Raw genomic sequence first — 19,466 nt, 5'->3', positions numbered from 1 at the left:
TTATTTTATTTTTCAATTTTTTTTTATTTTGTAACTATTTATTTAATTTAATTATGCTAACAACACATAACTATATTTACACTCTATATAAATGAAAGAATTCGATTGATTGTAACACACCATTCTCTTCTCCCCTTATAAAATAGTCTCTCTTGTTATTATCTTGTATCACTATTATCTCTATTCTGCGGGTATAAAATTTTATCCTTCTTAAAATTTTCCGATGCTATAAAATTATAAGTTAGTAATTTATAACAAATCACGAATAACGAATCAATTAACGGATAAGATGCTCATCTCCACTTTCAAAACCAGCGTTGTTTATTGATCGACCAGTAGAAAAAACCCCTCTCTCCTCTCGTTCTCCTTCCTCTCTAGAAACCCGATGAAGAAAACCTCCGCTCCGGTGCTACTCCTCGGCGCCGGAAGCATCTCCCCTTTTCCTTAACTTATATTTTCTTTGCTTTCTCCTCCTCTACTTCTTTCCTAGGCCGATATGCTCGAATCTCTGTGCTGTCGTGGTTAATCTCCGGATCTTCTTTCAAGGTCGTGGAGGTAGACCCTGGCTTCTTATGGAGAGACGGCAAGGTCGAAGGGAGACGGAGACGGTGAAATTGTCTATAATGCTTTCGTCTCAAGTGGTCCAATTTGTAGGCAATAAGAGAGTGGCATGGGACCTGTTGGAGCTAAAGCTAGTCACGATAATCCGTCATCCGGTGTTGATGTTTTTGTCTTTGAACTGATCGCCTATTCTTAGAGACAAAGGCTGGAGATTTTTGAGCAGAAGTAGTGATTAGCTTAAGTACTTTAAGTCTCGTATTTTGCTCATTGTGGTCAAGTAGTTGGTTTAAGAGACAACTCTTTCTGAGTCTGAGAAAGAGTTTGTTCTCATGGGTGAAATTACATCAAAGTTTTTATTTCGGGTAGCTTATAATCCCATCTAGTGATGTTAAGTGATACTAGAATACTTTGTCTGTAAGTGTGGTGTTATCATGTCCTTCCAATTTGGTTAATATGAAGTTGATGTGAGTTAAAAAAAAAAAACAAAACCAACGTTGTTAATTAACTTAATTGGGCCGATGAATTAAATGGGCCTTACCGACCCAATAAAATGGGACAAAGCTCCAAAACCCTCGTTGGTACCTTTCTCCTTCTTTCCACAAACGATAAGGTGCAAAAGAAGAAAAAGTTATTTATCAATCGATGGCGAAGAGAATCGGTGGAGCCGGGAAATCAGGCGGCGGAGATTCAAACATCTTGGCTCGGATCTCTAACTCCGAGATCGTATCTCAAGGGAGACGCGCAGCTGGAGATGCCGTGGGAGTGTCGAAGAAACTGATCTGGAGCACGGGAAAAGCGGCGTGGATCGCTGGTACGACTTTTCTCATCCTCGTTGTTCCGTTGATCATCGAGATGGATCGTGAAGCGCAGCTCAACGAATTAGATCTTCAGCAGGCAAGCCTCCTCGGAGCTCCCGCGTCTCCTGCGCAAAGGGGAATGTAGAAAACCCTAGATGGGCCAACTTCGAGGCTTTTGCAATTAGGGTGGTTTATCTGTTTGTTTAATCTGTTTATGTTATGTTTTTGTCGGATACGAGTTCTTACACACGGACACGGTGGATTCTCATTAAAGTTTCGAGCTTGTTTTTATCTTCAGATTGGTTTTTGCAATCGACAGTTCTACTTTCAATGGATAAGGAGTTTTTGATATTAGCAATATTTTAAGTTAATTAAAATGATCTTTAGGTGATGAAGTTTAATCTCGTATGGAGTTTATCTATCAATGGGCTCGATGATCATGGTACTTCAGTAATTGAGTTATATTAGCAATGTATCTTTGGAGTTTGAGTTTTATACAAGTCGGGGGAAGTTTACTTGTGTGTGATTGCCAAGCGGTTTGTTCAAACGTTTAAAACACCTCACTGCAAATAGGGGACTTGTCGGTTGGTTGTTCAACCAGCTAACTAAACCGTGGGAGGAGAAATGACTCTTATCGGTGTTTGTTTGCCGTCATTTGCTGTAGAAAGGGTAAGACCAGCGGATATTGCATCGAGATGTTTGCTGATTGCCTTATTAGCGTCGTCTGTCTTAGCGAAGTGTTCCATCATGTCTGTCATCATATGCATCTTGGTGGCAGTCTCCGTTCCTGGCAGGGTTGTCCCTGTGCCGGTTGTATTTTCTGCAACTATGGTGATTTGTTCTTGGCGCTATTTCTAAAAGTTCGTCACAATCAGCACCAATTGTTTGATCTTAATTCAATATAGTACATAATGTTAACACCAATTTGAATTGTTTGAAAAACGTTTATTGAATGATCTTGAGGTGATTACAAAGATATTTGACAAGTTTGATATTACTAATTACTGTAAACTCTAAAAGCAACTCCAATTCAAAAGAAACTCTATAATTTTAAATATATAATTTTTTGCTCTAAAAAAACAACTTTAAAACTTCAATCAAATTTGAAAAAAAAATTTATTTGCATTTTGGTTTTTTAGTTACAAATTATATTTATATTCTAAATATTTTTTCGTTTCGTTTTGATCATTAAAATTAAATAATTTTTAAAAAATTATAATATTCTAAAACTAAAATTTAACAGAAATATTACGAATGAAATTTAATATTTGTTGTAATATGATACTTGAAAATTTTAAAATAAAATATATAATACTTCAAAAAGTTCTATATGAAATTTATAATATATTAGAACTCAAATTAGACAACAAGAATGTGGTATCTTCTTATAGTTTAATATTTAATTATATTTATAATTTTATATTTATTGTAATTAATATTGCTATAATATGTTTATATATGTGTTTGGTATTTATAAAAGTTTTATAAATTTATATTAACTATAACCAGTATAAAGATCATAGTATAAAACATAAATAATTTTGAAGTTAAATTTGAATTTTTATTTTTGGAGACAGATACTTTGAAACTTCAATATAGAATTTTGCAAACAAAAAATAGAATATTTTTTAAAGATGCTCTAGTAGAAATATCTGAATGTCTCTCTCTCATCCGAGGCCCTTTTCTTTTATTTTTTTTTTCTGAAAAGGGGGTCATTCTCTTTTATCCTTGGTAAATTTGTCATTTTTGCCCTCAAATCAGCGGTAAGCTTTGGCTAGCTTCGTCCAATTTGGCCCAGATCCGTTTATTTGATGAGTTTGTTTGGGAAATATATTTTATCTTCAACAGACCACTTGTGTTCTGGTTTTCCCGCTACCACCCGCAAACGCAGTTTTTGCGGTTCATAATGGTTGTTGGCGTTTCGAAACAATCACAGAAAACGCTACAAATCACTTCAAACCGCTCTGAACCTCTTAAAATCAAAAGCTGATTCCAGCTACCGTTTGCGGTTGCGGGAGGGTAAATTTTTTTTCTTTAAAAACAGAATAAATAAAAATAATACTAAAAATATCCAATAAAAATTTTCAATTGAAATAATAGAAATTGTAATATGTATTCATATTATATTATAAAAATTCAAAACTAAAATAAGTATACAATTATAAAATTTATAAATCAAGTTTCTAGCAGAAAGTGATAAATGAAAAAAACAATTAACATCTTGCCTATATATAATATCTGAACAAACATCCTTACTCTTTGGTAAGAGTATTAATGAAATCATCCTTACTCTTTGGTAAGGCGGGGCCCCGTGAATGTGATAAAATAATGAAAGCACTAACAACATATGGAAAAGCTTCTGGACAGTGTATTAATTTTGAGAAATCATCCTTACTCTTTGGTAACAGGGTACCTGGCCATGTGAAGTACGAGATAAAAGGAAGAACAGAGATCATAAACGAGGGTGGAATGGGAACATATCTTGGCATTCCTGAGGACATCAGTGGATCAAAAGTAAGGCTCTTTGCCTACTTGAAGGAACGTCTGCAGATTCGAGTCAATAGCTGGACATGAAGAATGCTCTGTAGCGGTGGGAAAGAGGTGCTCATAAAATCGATATTGCTGGCATTGCCCACGTATGTGATGTCTACATTGCTTCTACCATTAGAGACTTGCGAAAACTTAGCTAGTGCCATTGCACAGTTCTGGTGGAGTTCAAACCCGTCTAAAAGGGGGATACACTAGGTCAAATGGGAAAAAGTATGTAAACCCATAGAAGAAGGAGGTATAGGATTCAGACTCATCCACGAGTTCAACCTAGCATTACTTGGGAAGCAGCTATGGCGTCTAGTACAATTCCCGAATTCACTATTGGCCAAGGTTTTGAGGGGAAGATATTTCAGATGTAGTACACCTTTGCGTCTAAACAAAACGTCAAATCCCTCATATGGATGGACGAGTATTATGGCTGCCAAAGAGTTGATACTGACGGGTATCAGACAGAAAGTCCACTCTGGAAATGAGATCAAGGCATGGGAGGATCCTTGGATCCCAACGATCCCATCGAGGCCGGCCAGAACCTGTGCTCCAGTTGTACATCCATTGATGGCAGTAAGGGAGCTCATGACGGGTAAACCGAGGTGCTGGGATGCAGAGAAACTGGAACAATATGTTCAAAGGGAGGATATTGAGCTGATAACATCACTGGCCATAAGCAAAGACTTTTCTCGAGATGAATATTGTTGGAGTTATACGAAAAACGGAATGTACACGGTCAAATCAGGTTATTGGGTAGCAACTAACTTGCTTAGAGAACACACCTCGGAGCCTGAGCCAAGTATCTTAAAACTCCAAGCCTTTGCTTGGAAGATAAAGGCTCCTCAGAAGATCAAACACTTCATATGGCAAGCTATATCTGGACAATTAGCTGTTACTAGTAACCTAAACCATCGTCATATGCGATGTGATAACCATTGTCCTAGATGTGGAGCTGAGGATGAAACCATTAATCATGCATTATTTGAATGCCCCCAGCTATTCAAACTTGGGCCCATGCTACGACACCTACTCCTCCTACTACTTTTCCCAGTGCTAGTCATTTCTCGAATATTGATTATCTATTTTGGAGAAAGAATGACATTGAAGACCCGGAACTAGATAAAGACCCATACTCATGGATCCTATGGTTCATATGGAAAAGAAGAAATGAGAAGCTATTCAGAGGAATAGACAGGGACCCCTTGGAAACTGTAAGACATGCGGAATCGGAATGTCATGCTTGGTTTGCTGCAAACCAGAAGGAAGAGGTAGTGATACTGCCAAAAAATACAACTCCTCCTATACAGACAGAAATATGTTTGATTGATGGCTCTTGGACACATAATGCACTCTTTAGTGGTTATGGTTGGACATGGAAGAACAAAGACGGAGGAATTCAGCTACTGGGTGCAAGGAATAAACCTCGAAGAATATCATCTTTACATTCGGAACTTGAAGTGTTGGTATGGGCGATGGAATGTATGCTGCAATTATCGACCTGTCAGCTCTTTGGAACTGACTGCAAGGATTTGATATCAATGATCAAGGACCCTGGAGCATGGCTGAACTTCTCAACTGACTGAAAGAGCTTCTCAAATTGAAGAGCAGATTCTCGGAGTTTTCGATAGTTTATATTTCACGCAGTGAGAATGTATCTTCTGATTCATTAGCTAAGATAGCAAGATCTTTCCATAGAAACTTGTATTACATTAGTTGTTCTATTCCGGTCTGGTTTCCCAGACCACCTCAAGACCACCTCAAGCCTGAATAATAGAACGACCATTTGAGATTAAAAAAAACATCTGAACAAATTTTGGAGTATTAATATATTAAAGAAAACCTCAAATATGGACTGAATCTTTTTTGAAAATTTTCGAAAATATCAACAACATTTTTCAGCTAGATTGAAAAATAAGTTCTTTTTTCTTGTAACTGTACATATTCACCATGAAAATTTTCAAAACACACACATTCCTCAACTAGATTCTACGAAGAGTTTTCAGTTAGATTTTCTCAAATTAACACACAAATAAAATCGCACTATGGATTAACCCAAAACTTTTCCATTTGGAGACCTTTTAAATTTGTTTGTAGAAACAAATAAAGAAAAAGCGTTAAAGCAGAGGATCATCGACTACTCATTAACACTCTGAATCGTTATTTCTATCTAGGCCGGGTCGACCCAATTTTATGCCTGGCCCATTAAGAAGAGAATCAAAATAAAGGAGGGGTGATTTCAACGGACGTCGTCAGAAACAGAGAGAGAGAGAGAAAGAGAGTCCTCACAGTTCAAGATTTAGCAATACGAGCAAGTGCAGAAGCACCTGTCGTACAGTCCCCGCGTGTTCTCACGCGCCGGCTCAATTCTCTGCCTTTGACGCCGACATTACCTCTCTGCCGTTATCTTTCGCTTTCATCGGCCACACGATTTGTAGACCTAAGCAGTCAATCAAAACCCCCTTGAATCCTTTGCTTCACTGAGCTTTGCATTAAACCTAAAAACCCTAACCACACTTAGTAAGTTCTTCCAGTTTTTTCTCTGCGATCTCTTGGAAAACAACATTTGTTCTCTAGAATAGACAATAACCTTTTTTCCCTAGGGCTTTGTTGTGGCCGTTACATAAATGAGTCACTGTCGCATGCCCTTTGTTTTGAATTATCTCTGCGTTTTGTAATGTTGATCTGCCCTTTTTGTCTGTCTTTACAGTTTCTCTTCAGTTATGTGTGTTTTGTTGTTGGTGTTGCAGAACTTTGGGAGCATAAACCATGGCACCAAGTAATCATGTCAAAAGAGCATTCAAAGCTATGAATGATCTAGGAATAGCGGATGCGCAAGTGAAGCCGGTCTTGAAGAACCTTCTCCAACTTTACGACAGAAACTGGGAGTTAATAGCCGAGGACAATTACAGGGCTCTCGCTGATGCTATCTTTGATTCCCAAGATTCTCAGGTTTTCCTTCTTTTTTTTTTTATTATTTCTTTAGTTTTATCATTTGCTTTGTTATCAATCTGATTAATGCCTAACCTATGAAGGTCACTGAAGAAGTAAAAGGAAAGGAGAAGAAGGCCAACGAAGCTGGAGCCAGCGTATGTTCTTTCCTTTTTATTAGTTCAAGACTCTTTTTTTTTTTTAATTTTAGTTTAATTTGTTGCTCTCAGGCTGCAGAAGTTGACAGAGGAAAGAAGAAGGCACTTGAAGTATGCAAACTGAATATCTATGTTCTTATAGATTTTTTATGTTTTTCTTGCATTTATTCAGTTTAGTTCATGTATTATCAGTCTCTGGAGGAAGATGAAGATGCCTTGGATGAGCTTGAACCTCCTTTAAAGAGGCTACGACGCAGAGGGGAAGGAGCCTCTGCTTTGTCTCTTAACAATCCCAGTTTAAAAGAGCATACAACTCACGACCAAGAAACTATCTTACTTCCATTTCATCCTCTATCAACCGAAAATACCATTCATGGTGCCAGAAATGAAGATCCTCGTACAACTATTGTGAGATATAATGAGCACAGGCTGGCTACAACCCTAGAAGAATCATCAACACTTGAATTAGCTTCTTCTGAGACGGGTGAGGTGAAGATTAATCTGAGGTTTTCTCCTGCAACTGGAGGATCCAGTCTACATGTACCCACTATGGAGGAGCTCCGAAGAGCAATGGAGGATAAGTGTCTCCGGTCTTACAAAATACTCGACCCTAACTTCTCCGTTGGTCGTTTTATGGGCGACATGGTTACTTGCTTCCTCGAACTATCCAAAAACGCAGCCAGCCCCTTGCCAGAAAAATTGCCCTTTCTCACTACCAGTATTGATGTATTGAAGAAATCTCCAGCAACGATGGCAACAAAGGCAAGTAACTCAGCCAACCAGTCCGCAGAAAACGGAGAAGTTGGTTGTGGGTCAATGGGTTTAGTAGTGGTTCCTGAGTGCCAGATCTCCGCGGATGATTTTAGATTGATAAGCAGCATCAGTGACATCACCCTCGGAAAAGAAAACGTTGAGATTCCTTGGGTGAATGAATTCAACAGCAAGGTTCCTCCACCTTTTCGATACATACTCCAAAGCTATGTCTATCTAGATGCTGCGGTGAAGTTTTCACTTGGGAACATCGGCGATGATGACCAACGCTGCTCCTCTTGCTGTGGAGACTGCTTGGCTCCGTCTGTGGCGTGCAGGTGTGCAGGCTTCGCATACACTAAAGATGGCCTCCTGCAGAAAGATTTCCTTGAAGATTGTATAGCTGAGGCACGTGACCCTCAGAAACATGTGTTGCAGTATTGCAAAGAATGTCCTTTGGAGAAAGCTAAAAACGAAGAGACTCTTGAACCATGCAAGGGGCATTTAAAGAGGAAGGTCGTTAAAGAATGCTGGATCAATTGTGGTTGTATCAACAACTGTGGCAACCGAGTCGTCCAACATGGCATTCATAACAAGCTGCAGGTGTCTGTGTTCATCTTGCCATTATTTAGTTCTGATGAATAAACAAAAAAGATGATTTTTGATCTATCTGTTAAAACCTGGGCATAAAGGTTTTCTTTAATCTTTTGAATCAGGTATTTTTCACGCCCAATGGGACAGGTTGGGGACTCAGGACTCTAGAAAAGCTGCCTAAAGGAGCATTTGTCTGTGAGTTTGCCGGAGAAATATTGACCATATCGGAGTTGATCAAGCGTAGCTCTGAGAAGCTTACCTTTCCGGTAATATTGGATGCACACTGGGGTTCTGAAGAAGCTTCAGGTGTCGACAATGCTCTTTGCCTTGATGGAATGCATTATGGAAATATTTCCAGGTTCATTAATCACAGGTAAAAATGAATTTAGCTCCTTTGGTTTTTGCCCATTTTAGGAATCTGCAAACGGCTAGCTTAGCTTTAAAAGCTCCCATTTCGTTACTTTGATAACCGTAATACTATGTCTATGCGTATGTTCAGATGCTCAGATGCAAATTTGATTGACATCCCAGTGCATGTGGAGAATATGGACTTTAAATACTATCATGTAATGAAACAAACCCTGGTTTCATTTCTAATCTCTTGCTTGCATAAGTCTCTGTATAACGGGAAGCTAACCTGTGTCTGTGTGTGGGTTTCCCAGCTTGCGTTCTTCACAACAAGAGACATCGAGGCTATGGAGGAACTAACATGGGTGTGTTAGAAGTTTCTTCAACTGCTTCTATACAGATTTGTTTCTTTTAGAAAATTTCACAGTTAGGGTTCAAGCCATGTTTTTGTTGTTGTGATTCTGTCTAACAAGTGTTAAGACTTAACCTGCAGGATTACGGCGTTGAGTTCAACGATCATGTTTATCCCACGCTTCCGTTCCACTGTCAATGCGGCAGCGAGTTCTGTCGGAATGTTAAGCGGACAAGTAGTGAGTTTTGGCTCTTGAATGTTTTCTATCGGTTTCAATATATGAACTCCTGACGTTACTTTTCTTGCAACTAACATCAGTTCTCTGGTGGTGCAGAAAGCAAGAAGGCGAAGAAGAGAGCATGAGAGCTTACAGTGGTTTTTTTTGTCTCGAACTCTTTTTGTGAAAGAATTGGCAGCTTTTCCTAAAAACTCTCGTATTGTCAATTCCATAAGGCAAATAAGCAAACAAGGGTCTCGTGTATATCTTTTTAACTTGGGTTATAATAGCTATGGCTTTGGTTTGACTATCTAAAACTCCCTCTCTGATCGTTACGGCTTTTGTTTGACGTTATAGAACATGTCTCTCAGTCTCTCTCTCTCTCTACATAACTGATCTCAACTTAAAGGTAGACCTCCAAGGAGAGCACTTGTGGAAAGATTATATTTTCTGTTTATATATATATGGCTTTGGAGGCAAAGAAAGATCTAAATATCAAAACATGACTATAGTTTATTTTTATTAAAACAGGTAGGAAGGAACAAAGTAAAGTTCAGTTAGGTACCGTATACTCTTATCTTTTTTGGTGTAAATTTGCTCACCGTCTTTCTCTCGAAGCCGTATGTTTTATGATTTTTTACACGTTTTCAGAAACCAGTTGTAAAGTTATAATACTGAATGATAAAATTAACACATCTCTAGTATTTACTAACTACTATACTCTATTTGTCTCTCTGTTAAAGTATAACCTTTATATTTATTTTAGCAGGTATTTGTAAACTAAGAGTTCAAATAACAAATTTACACTGAAATTTCAACACATGAAACAAAAAAAAGTTCTACAACCTTTAATTGGAAGACACATGAGAGTATGGAAAAGTTTCCTTTGTCAATCTCAAAGGGGGCTGAGATTATCTATACTATTAAAATTAAAGTACAAGCACATTTGGATTTTTACTCTGTTTACCCCTATTAAAGAGGCTTTCTTTTGTATTCATTAATGACATTTTGGACATTTTGCATTGGTTTCTTTTTTAATTGTTTTTGGTTTGTCATTAACCACCGGTTTCCTAATTCAATTTTGGTATGTGATTATTCCGTGTTTGATACTGCATCATTTTAATATTTTTCCAGCCGGACATGTTTGAAACTGCATCGTTTTTTTCAAACTATTTAATGGTTTGGTTTTAAACCGCTTTTTCCTAAATATAATCCCAACTATCTAACAAAAATTATTTATAAAAAATAAAAATTGTTTATTGGTTCAACCAGTGGTTCAACCGGTAACTGAATTTTGATTTTAGTAGTTTTTATTGGATTTTTAAATTTTATTTTTTTTTCAAACCCGAACTGAATTTATCTTTGATCAACCGGTAATCCTTTCAACCGCAGGTCTCAATCGAATTTCAAAACACCGATCAAAACTATAAAACTGTTATATTGATTTATATTTAAAATATCTAATTCAAAATTAAAAACCTAAAAATACATGTATAATATAGTTTTACCGAACATAAATCTGGATATAAAATACATATATAAGACGGATTATATAAATACATATACAAGACGGATTATATAAATGTGATTATATAAAATTTTCACCAAACATAAACCTGCGCTTTGAAAGCGCGGGTCAAAATCTAGTTTTTTATTAAAACTAGAGAATTTAGTTGATTTCGCTCAAATTATTTTAAGGAGTGAATTACTCGCTCAAATAAAAGGTTCAGTTGTAGTACTTAAAAATCAAATCCAAAAAGAATTATGACACACAATAAATCACAACAGAACCACTTATTAGGATTTATGAAACTATTTATAAATTATATATTTTATGAATTATTTCTCAAAAATTTAAAAATTCTTATAAATAGTTTCATAAATCCTAATAAGTGGTTCTATAACTCAAGTGATTCAATAATTTATATCATTTGGATGTAAAGTGGTTCTATATCACAGCCAATGAATTTAGAAAACCATTTCGATGTAAAGTACAATAATTGAATTTACAATAAAAATAGCTTTAACAATACATATATAATTATCATAACTACACATTTATACAATAATAAATAGATATAGAAGAATTTACAAATGATTTTATAATATTTTATAAGTATTATAAATTAATTTATAAACTTTTATAACAATTAAATAGAAGTCTTATCAATTGAATTGTGGGATCAGCTTGTTATTACCCAAAAAATAGGAGAAACACAAGTTGCATCTTGTTTTGAGCTGAAACACTTCATGAAGAAACATTTTGTTGCTGGTAACTACAGCAGAAAACAAACCAGGCCATGGTTCATGATCATTATCACCCAATAGAGTCTCAGTCACATAAGAAAAGATGGCCAACCCCATGTCCTCTCCCACTCTCCCACTAGTCCATGAGCCACTGTCTTATAAAAAGGGATCAGCTGTTCAAGAGAAAAGAAAAGAATTAGATTTTTTTAGCCAAAAACTCATAAAATCGAGACTACAACTTCTGATTATGCTAATGATTTTTATTCTTGTCATGATCGGGAGCATATGGCAGTTGAAGAACCTAAGGAGCTCGAGGATAAGCGTGGAAACAACACTGAAGTGGAGAAAGGAGTCTCAGATATTGCTTACCATGGTTGAAAGACCAAGGAGAAACAAAGCTGCTGGAAAAATATGAGTGTTCTTTTCTCTGTTTTGTATTTTTCCAGTGTCTCAGGTCTCAGAAGAACACTCACCAGAAATAGAACATAAAATTTTAACAGAAAGTGAAGTGTTGGAGTAGCAGATAAGCTTGGAATCAGAAACAACTCATGCGCCTTTGTCCCCAGACTCACAAGAGCAAAGTAAGGAACTTGATAAGATTAATTGTGTGCCTGAAATTATTGTTATGATTAGTTCTAGTGATGTAAAACATTTTGGTCTGGAAAACGTAAATTAATTTTTTGTTTCAAACTCTTTTTTGATAACATGATTAATTATTTTAAAGTTTTTGAACGTGATAAACTCGTTGATCAAAAATGTTTCAACGTGGAAATAACATCAATCCTGATCTTATTTTGAGTTTTGATCAGTTAAAATGACCATCTTGAAAAGACCTTAAAGTTTGTTCTGCAACAACCTAATTTCGGTTTCAGAAAATTTTGTGTTTCATTTGCTTGCTTTAAAGATAGAGAAAATTACTAGAATGTCATAGAAAAGTTGATTTATTACTAGAATGTTATACATTTTTTAAAAATTATTAGAATGTTTGTATACCTATTGTAAATGACAATAAGAACCTTTTCTTAGTTTTTTTTTAATTGAAATTATTTTTAAACATCAAATCCACATCATTAATTAAAAAATTATTAAGAAAATTTACATTACTAATTAACAATTCTTCTTTTTCATTTGTATTTTTGACTATTTTCAGAGAACAGATCTCGTTCTTGAGACGAGAGAGAGAAAGGAAACAGAAAGAAGACATGGGAAGAGGCTCGTCGATCCCGTCGCACTCCCTTCGATTCCGCCCCAGTCTTTCACCACCACCACAGTCACTTCTCTATTTGCCTGTCTATCTGTCCGTTTTGAATCTGTTTTTTTTTCTGTTCATGGGCAGATCTGCTGGCCGTGAGCAGAGGAGACAATATATGGTGGTATGCAGGACTAAAATTAATTACATACGTGAATCTGTTTATATACATGTGTTAACTTGTTCTGGTAATCATAGTTTTAGATTTTGTTGGTATGTTCTGTTTTGGATAATCTTAAAATATTTTTCCAGACCTGAGTGAAAGAGAAGACTGGACAAGAAAATAATGGACGAGACAGAAAGAATCGACGGATTCAGCAGAGACTATACAAAAAGTTCAATGAAGCTTGGAGATGTACAGGAGTTATCACCGGAATGGTGCAGAAAATCTGTATTTTGGGTTTTCTATGTAAGAGACATAATTCACCCATGTATTTTGTATTTGACTTATGCTATATTTATATAACCAATCCGTATCGTTTAGATAATTCTGCTGTATCGTTTATATAACTCAGCCATACTTTAAACATACCATAAAATCAGAAGATGTTTATATAACTCAACCGTGTCGTTTAGATAACTCAGCCATACTTCAAACATACCATAAAATCAGAAGATGTTTATATAACTCAACCGTGTCGTTTAGATAACTCAGCCGTATCGTTTATATAACTCAGCCATACCACAAACATATCCTAAGAAAATGTTTATATAACTCAGTCGTGTCGTTTAGATAACCCAACCGTATCGTTTATATAACTCAGCCATACCTCAAACATACCCTAAAATCGGAAAATTGAATTCAAGTACTTTAAAAAGTTATATTGAAGATCATCTTTTCAATATCAAGTGAATATAAATCAACTGAATGTGTATATATGTTCTCAAGATGAGACTTTAACTTGATCATTATATATATGTTCTCTTACAATCACTTATTCAATTCTTACTTATAAGACTCTAACTTTAATATTTTCTTAAATCTAAACCTTAAATCCTAAACTATAGAATCATAAAATTATAAAAGTTATAAAGTTTATCTTTAAACATTAAATCTGATATTTTTTATTATTTAAAGTTTAAAGTTTAGGTTTATAGTTTAGGGTTTAGGGTTTAGGGGTTAAACTCAAATTTTAATCATTTAAAAAATAATCTTTAATTTTTAAAATTTTATTTTAATTTTTTATTTAAACATGTAACTACATTCTTTAAATTTAAGCAATTTTTAAATCAAATTAAAAAGAACTAAAATTACAATTTATATTGCTTTTTTCATGACCATTGATTGATTTTAATCTAATGGTTCAGAATTATCTTTTTACCTATCCTCGCCCTTTTCTCTCATTGATTAATCTTTCTTTTACAAGGATCACAATTGATGGTCATTGATTAAATGAAATCCAAAGGCCAAAAATCATTCTCTCATTTTCTTAATCAATTGAAGGGACTTATCCACTTCATCTCTCTCTCTCTCTCTCTCTCTCTCTCTCTCTCTCTCTCTCTCTCTCTCTCTCTCTGAAAAACGACGAATCCGGTGAGAGAGAGAGAGCAGCAGGATATCGGATCACCATACATGACACTGGAAGAGAGAAATCTTTTTTTTTAACCGACCACGATCAAAGACGACAACCACAGCGATAGATCTGTCTCAGATTTTTTATTATTTAAATCTATGTTGTTTATTATCTCTTGATTCCTAATCTATGTACTCGTCTTTTTATTTTTTTCTTTTGGTTTCTATATTTAATTTAAGTTGGGATGATGAATCTTGAATCTGCTAAATGTTTTTTTGGTCAAATTGGTTATAACAAAGCTGTATTGCAACCATAACTCAGTATTTGATTATAAAAAAACAATATTGTAACCATAACTCAGCCATAACATATGGATAACTCAACCGTAATTTGATTATAGTTCAGCCATAATGTATGCATAACTCAGCCATAAAGTATGCATAACTCAACTATAACGCATTTGAATAGTATAAGTCAGCCGTTCCGTTTCTATAAGTCAGCCGTCAAGTGTAGTTTGTTTCACGACGTTTCATATTTTGGGTGGGAAAATTTTGTTTTTGGGCGGGAACAAATCATTCCTTCAACTCTGAACACAATATTAAAACTTTAATATTTTCTTAAATTTGAACCTCAAACCCTAACTATAGAACTATAAAGTTATAAAAAGTATAAGTTTATCTTTTGAACACAATATTAAGACTCTAACCTTTTCTTAAACTTGAATCTCAAGTCCTAAACTATAGAATTATAAAGTTATAAAAATTATGAACTTAGTTGTAAAATATGCTTAACTCAGCCGTTACGTATCTGAATGGTATAAGCCAGCCGTAACGTTTCTATAAGTCAGTCGTCAAGTGTAGTTTGCTTCGCGACGTTTCGTATTTTGGGCGGAAACAAATCATTCCTTCAACTCTGAACACAGAATTAAAACTTTAATATTTTCTTAGATTGAAACCTCAAACCCTAACTATAGAACTATAAAGTTATAAAAATTATAAAGTTTATCTTTTGAACACAATAATATTAAGACTCTAACCTTTTCTTAAATTTGAACCTCAAACCCTAAACTATAGAATTATAAAGTTATAAAAATTATGAACTTAGTTGTAAAATATGCATAACTCAGCCGTAACGTATCGGAATGGTATAAGCCAGCCGTAACGTTCCTATAACTCAGCCGTCGAGCGTAATTTTTTTCGCGACGTTTTGTATTTTGGGCGGGGAAAAAATATTTTGGGCGGAAACAAAATCATTCCTTCAACTCTGAACACAATATTAAAACTCTAATATTTTCTTAAATTTGAACCTCAATCCCTAAACTATAGAACTATAAAATTATAAAATTTATAAATTTTATCTTTTGAACACAATATTAAAACTTTAATCTTTTCTTAAATTTGAGCCTCAAACCCTAAACTATAGGATTATAAAGTTATAAAATTTATAAACTCAGTCGTAACGTATGCATAACTCAGCCGTAATTTGATTATAAGTCAGCCGTAAAGTATGCATAACTCAGCCGTCGAGTGTAATTTTGTTTCGCGACGTTTCGTATTTTGGGCCGAAAAAAAATTTTGGCGGGAAAAAAATCATTCTTTCAACTCTGAACACAATATTAAAACTTTATTTTTTTCTTAGATTTGAACCTCAAACCCTAAACTATAGAACTATAAAGTTAAAAAATTATAAAGTTTATTTTTGAACACAATATTAAAATTTTATTCTTTTCTTTAATTTGAACATCAAACCCTGAACTATAGAACTATAAAGTTATAAAAATTATAAACTCAGATGTAAGGTATGCATAACTCAGCCGTAATGTTGAACACAATATTAAAACTTTATTCTCTCTTTCTTTGAGTCTTTTTTCTTTTGCAAGACGACAAATTCAATGAGAGAGGAAGCACATGATGTCGGACCGCCATACATGACACTGGAGGAGATGAAGCTTCTTTTTTAAAAAATCTATGTTTTTTAGACCCAATTGCGAAAACAATAATTACCAGATCTATAACGGAGAAAGATGAAAAATAAGATGAAGAATATAAATAAAAAGATGAAGAATGAAGAATAACATAGACCCTTATTTTGCTGTTATAACATGAGTGATGACATGGCAAATCCGAGTAGATGACATGGCTGATGACATGGAAAATTGGTTACTCAGCCGTCAAACGAATATATAACTCAGCCTTGATAAACCAGCCATCATGTAAATTGTAAACCGGCCGAAATGTGAATACTATTCTAGTAATTAAACTTTTGCTAATAAATCAGCCGTAATTAGGATGAAAAACTATAAACCAGCCGTATCGTCAAATAAATCAGCCGTCAAACGGATGCTATTCTAGTAATTAATCTTTGCTAATAAGTCAGCTGTAACTAAGTTGATTTTAGTGTTAATCAATCCAATTATGGCTGATTAAATATAACTCGGCCGTCGAGTTATATTTAATAACTCAGCAAGTCAGCAAGTTGATGTTCGTTAAGTCAGCCGGAGAAACTTAACTCAGTCGTGTCTTAACTACAACTCAGCCGAAATTTTCAGAAATCACATCGTCGATGTATAATTCAGCCATAACGTGTGTACTTAACTCAGCCGTTATCGCATAAATCAGCCGCAACAAGCGGCTGACTTATCTACTTAACTCAGCCGTATTCTATTAATCTAGCCGCGTTCTTTAAGTCAGCCGCAACGTAACACTAACTCAGCCGTAACGACGCATGTTACGCTTTACGGCTGACTTAATGAAAATACGGAAGCAAATTCCTACCTGGCGCCAGGTTTTTGCTTACGTGGCGCCAAAAAGTAATGGCATTCTTGTAAATACGTTTTTTCTCATAACATGAGAAAATGGTACGTTTGGTATTTAAAAAAAGCTAGTAATAAAAAAAAGATTTGTATGGTTTTGGTCATTTCTCCTAAAATATGTATTAGTTGAGTAAAATTCCCTTAAATATAATGGCTTTTATCTGGTTTTTTCTAGTCATGAACTGAAAACTGGTGGATTGTTTGCATCTGCTTATGTTTTGAGCAAACCTAGAAAGTCACAGGAACTGAAATCAGTTTTGGGCTGAAACCGATTTTACTTGTGATTCTGTTTTGAAACTTGGTATCTTGTGTTCTAAACTGATAAACCTTGGCATGTTTTGAGATCATTGCTTGAGAATTGTGTTGTTTTGAGCTTTGATGATATTCTGGTTTACAATACATTATTTGATAAACATTCAAACCGCATGGACGTGGAAGGAATAGGGTGTCATACCAAAGGATGTGGTACCTACCAATTACAGACATGTTGAAAATATTATATTAATCTGAGACGACTGATGGAACAATGATGTGGCATGCTGAACATGTTCAGAGAGATAGCGAAGTTGCTCATCAATCCGATGCAAGAGCGTAGAAACATTTCAACACGATACACACAAATTTCTCTAGAAATATTCAGAATGTCTATCTTGGGTTATACACAAATGTATTTAGTCCATCTGCAATGTCTGAGAGACAATATTCTTTGTGGCCACTTATTCTTACGCCGTACAACTTGCCACCTGAGATGTGCATGGAACAAGAATTTATTTTTGACCATATTAATCTCTGGTCCAAATCATCTGAAACGGTCGCTAGATGTTTAGATTTCTAATTCTGACTAATCTTTATCAATGAAGACCCTTAGTTGGAACTGTCGATGGATTGGAAATGACCTCACAGTTCAACGTCTAAAGAAAATGCATCCGAAACATGGTCCGTGGATATTATTCCTTTCAGAAGCAAAGAATAAAAAGTCTTTGCTAAAGAACCTTCAAGAGTATCTGGGATATGACCAATTCTTCTCTATTGAGCCTCTTGGGCAAAATGAAGGTTTAGCTATGTTTTTCATGGATGATTTAGAAGTTAATGTTCTTCTCAAATAATTGTATGATTGATGTTGAAACGGTCACTGATGGAAAAAGGTCTTTATGACATTTGTTTACGGAGACCTTGTTTTGGAATGAAGAGTTCAAGTTTGGGAACATCTTACGCGTTTCTTAGCGACAAGAACTGGACCTTGATTTATGATTGTAGACTTTAGTGAGATCACTGATCATAATAAAAAGGAAAGGGGTAAACGAAGCCCTGATAGTTCGTTCTTGCCATTCAAACAAATGATGAGTGACTGTGGTATGCTAGAGTTTCCATTTACTAGAAATATGTTATCATGGGTAGGAAAATGAGCAAGAACAACAACAGTCAGATGCCGATTAGACAGAGCTGTTGGAAATGAGGACTGGCATGAGAATTTTTCTCACTCTGCAGTAAAGTAGATGATGTTATGGGGATCAGATCCTCGTCCGGTCCTCACAGATAATTGCACTAAATCAACAAAGAAGTCTAAAATTTTCAAATTTGATAAGAGGTTGTTGGATAGTGAGGAACTCAAGGAAGTCATTCTTGAGGGATGAAAGTCTTCAAATCTCCCTCATGACACAAATATTATGGAGCATATTTCAAGCTGCCGCAAAGCCTTAAGCCAGTTGAGGATACAACACAACTTGAATTCCGAAAAACTTATGGAGGATTTAAAGAGAAGGTCTAGGGGTTATACTCGAATGATGATGCTTCGACTGAGGAAATAGCTGAGGCTTTAAAGGAATTATCTGATGCTCACAAGGCAGAGGAGATGTTCTGTAAACAAAAAATCGAGTATTCTAGCTAAGAGAAGGTGACAGGAATATAAGATTTTCCACGCCTTAACAAAGCAAAAGAGAGCAAGGGATCTTATCACTAAGCTTTACAATGAGACCGAAAATAATGTTGATGACGAGGAAGGACTAGTAGCCATTTCTACTAGTTATTTTAGGCAACTCTTTGAGTCATCTAATCCGTAAGATATAGAAGAAGTGTTGTCCGAGGTATCTACAACAATCACTAAGACAATAAATGAGGATCTCACAGCCCCGATCACTGAGTGGGAGGTGAAACTTGCGCTCTTTGCTATGCACCCATAGAAAGCTCAAGGTCAATATGGAATGATGGCTCTTTTCTATCAAAAATTTTGGGATATCATAAAGGAAGATTTAACCGATATGGTTAATCAATTCCTTGATCAATGGCTAATGGTCTTAATGATACTTATATCTGCCTAATCCCAAAGATAATAAAGCCCACAGAAATGTCACAGTTCCGTCCTATTAGCTTGTGCAATGTTAGTTATAAGCTAATCTCTAAG

At 35.3% G+C, this 19,466-nt stretch overlaps 2 protein-coding genes and 1 long non-coding RNA gene across 4 annotated transcripts; all 3 read left to right on the top strand.

Annotated features, from left to right (window-relative positions):
- Window positions 1–1,143: 1,143 nt before the first annotated feature.
- On the top strand, window positions 1,144–1,709 carry LOC108806591 (mitochondrial import receptor subunit TOM9-2). Its single transcript, XM_018578744.1, has one exon. The coding sequence runs from the start codon at window positions 1,204–1,206 to the stop codon at window positions 1,501–1,503; it is 300 nt and encodes a 99-aa protein (XP_018434246.1). The 5' UTR covers window positions 1,144–1,203; the 3' UTR covers window positions 1,504–1,709.
- A 4,430-nt stretch (window positions 1,710–6,139) lies between these two features.
- Window positions 6,140–9,551, top strand: LOC108813094 (probable inactive histone-lysine N-methyltransferase SUVR2). Of its 2 annotated transcripts, none has more exons than XM_056989388.1 (10): window positions 6,140–6,413; window positions 6,644–6,845; window positions 6,929–6,982; window positions 7,055–7,093; window positions 7,175–8,335; window positions 8,449–8,699; window positions 8,826–8,892; window positions 8,989–9,039; window positions 9,168–9,261; window positions 9,361–9,551. In XM_056989388.1, exons 2-10 carry the CDS (start codon window positions 6,663–6,665, stop codon window positions 9,387–9,389), a joined length of 1,929 nt encoding a protein of 642 aa, XP_056845368.1. In that variant the 5' UTR covers window positions 6,140–6,413; window positions 6,644–6,662; the 3' UTR covers window positions 9,390–9,551. The 2 variants fall into 2 exon arrangements, with proteins under 2 accessions (XP_056845368.1, XP_056845367.1); XM_056989387.1 differs by having other exon boundaries at window positions 9,168–9,264.
- Window positions 9,552–11,471: 1,920 nt separating this feature from the next.
- LOC108810336 (uncharacterized) lies at window positions 11,472–13,286 on the top strand. Its single transcript, XR_001943047.2, has 3 exons — window positions 11,472–12,071; window positions 12,641–12,863; window positions 12,992–13,286. It is a non-coding gene; the product is annotated as an uncharacterized LOC108810336 (long non-coding RNA).
- Window positions 13,287–19,466: the final 6,180 nt, after the last annotated feature.

The sequence above is a fragment of the Raphanus sativus genome, chromosome 6 (assembly GCF_000801105.2).
Source record: "Raphanus sativus cultivar WK10039 chromosome 6, ASM80110v3, whole genome shotgun sequence".
In the NCBI taxonomy this organism is placed as follows: domain Eukaryota; kingdom Viridiplantae; phylum Streptophyta; class Magnoliopsida; order Brassicales; family Brassicaceae; genus Raphanus; species Raphanus sativus.
This window is presented reverse-complemented; position numbering and strand designations above follow the sequence as displayed.

Coding starts and splice junctions, on each gene's coding strand:
- LOC108806591 (XM_018578744.1), top strand. CDS start 1,204: ATGGCGAAGAGAATCGGTGGAGCCGGGAAATCAGGCGGCGGAGATTCA.
- LOC108813094 (XM_056989387.1), top strand. CDS start 6,663: ATGGCACCAAGTAATCATGTCAAAAGAGCATTCAAAGCTATGAATGAT. Junction 6,846..6,928: donor TTGATTCCCAAGATTCTCAG/GTTTTCCTTCTT, acceptor TAACCTATGAAG/GTCACTGAAGAAGTAAAAGG. Junction 6,983..7,054: donor CCAACGAAGCTGGAGCCAGC/GTATGTTCTTTC, acceptor TGTTGCTCTCAG/GCTGCAGAAGTTGACAGAGG.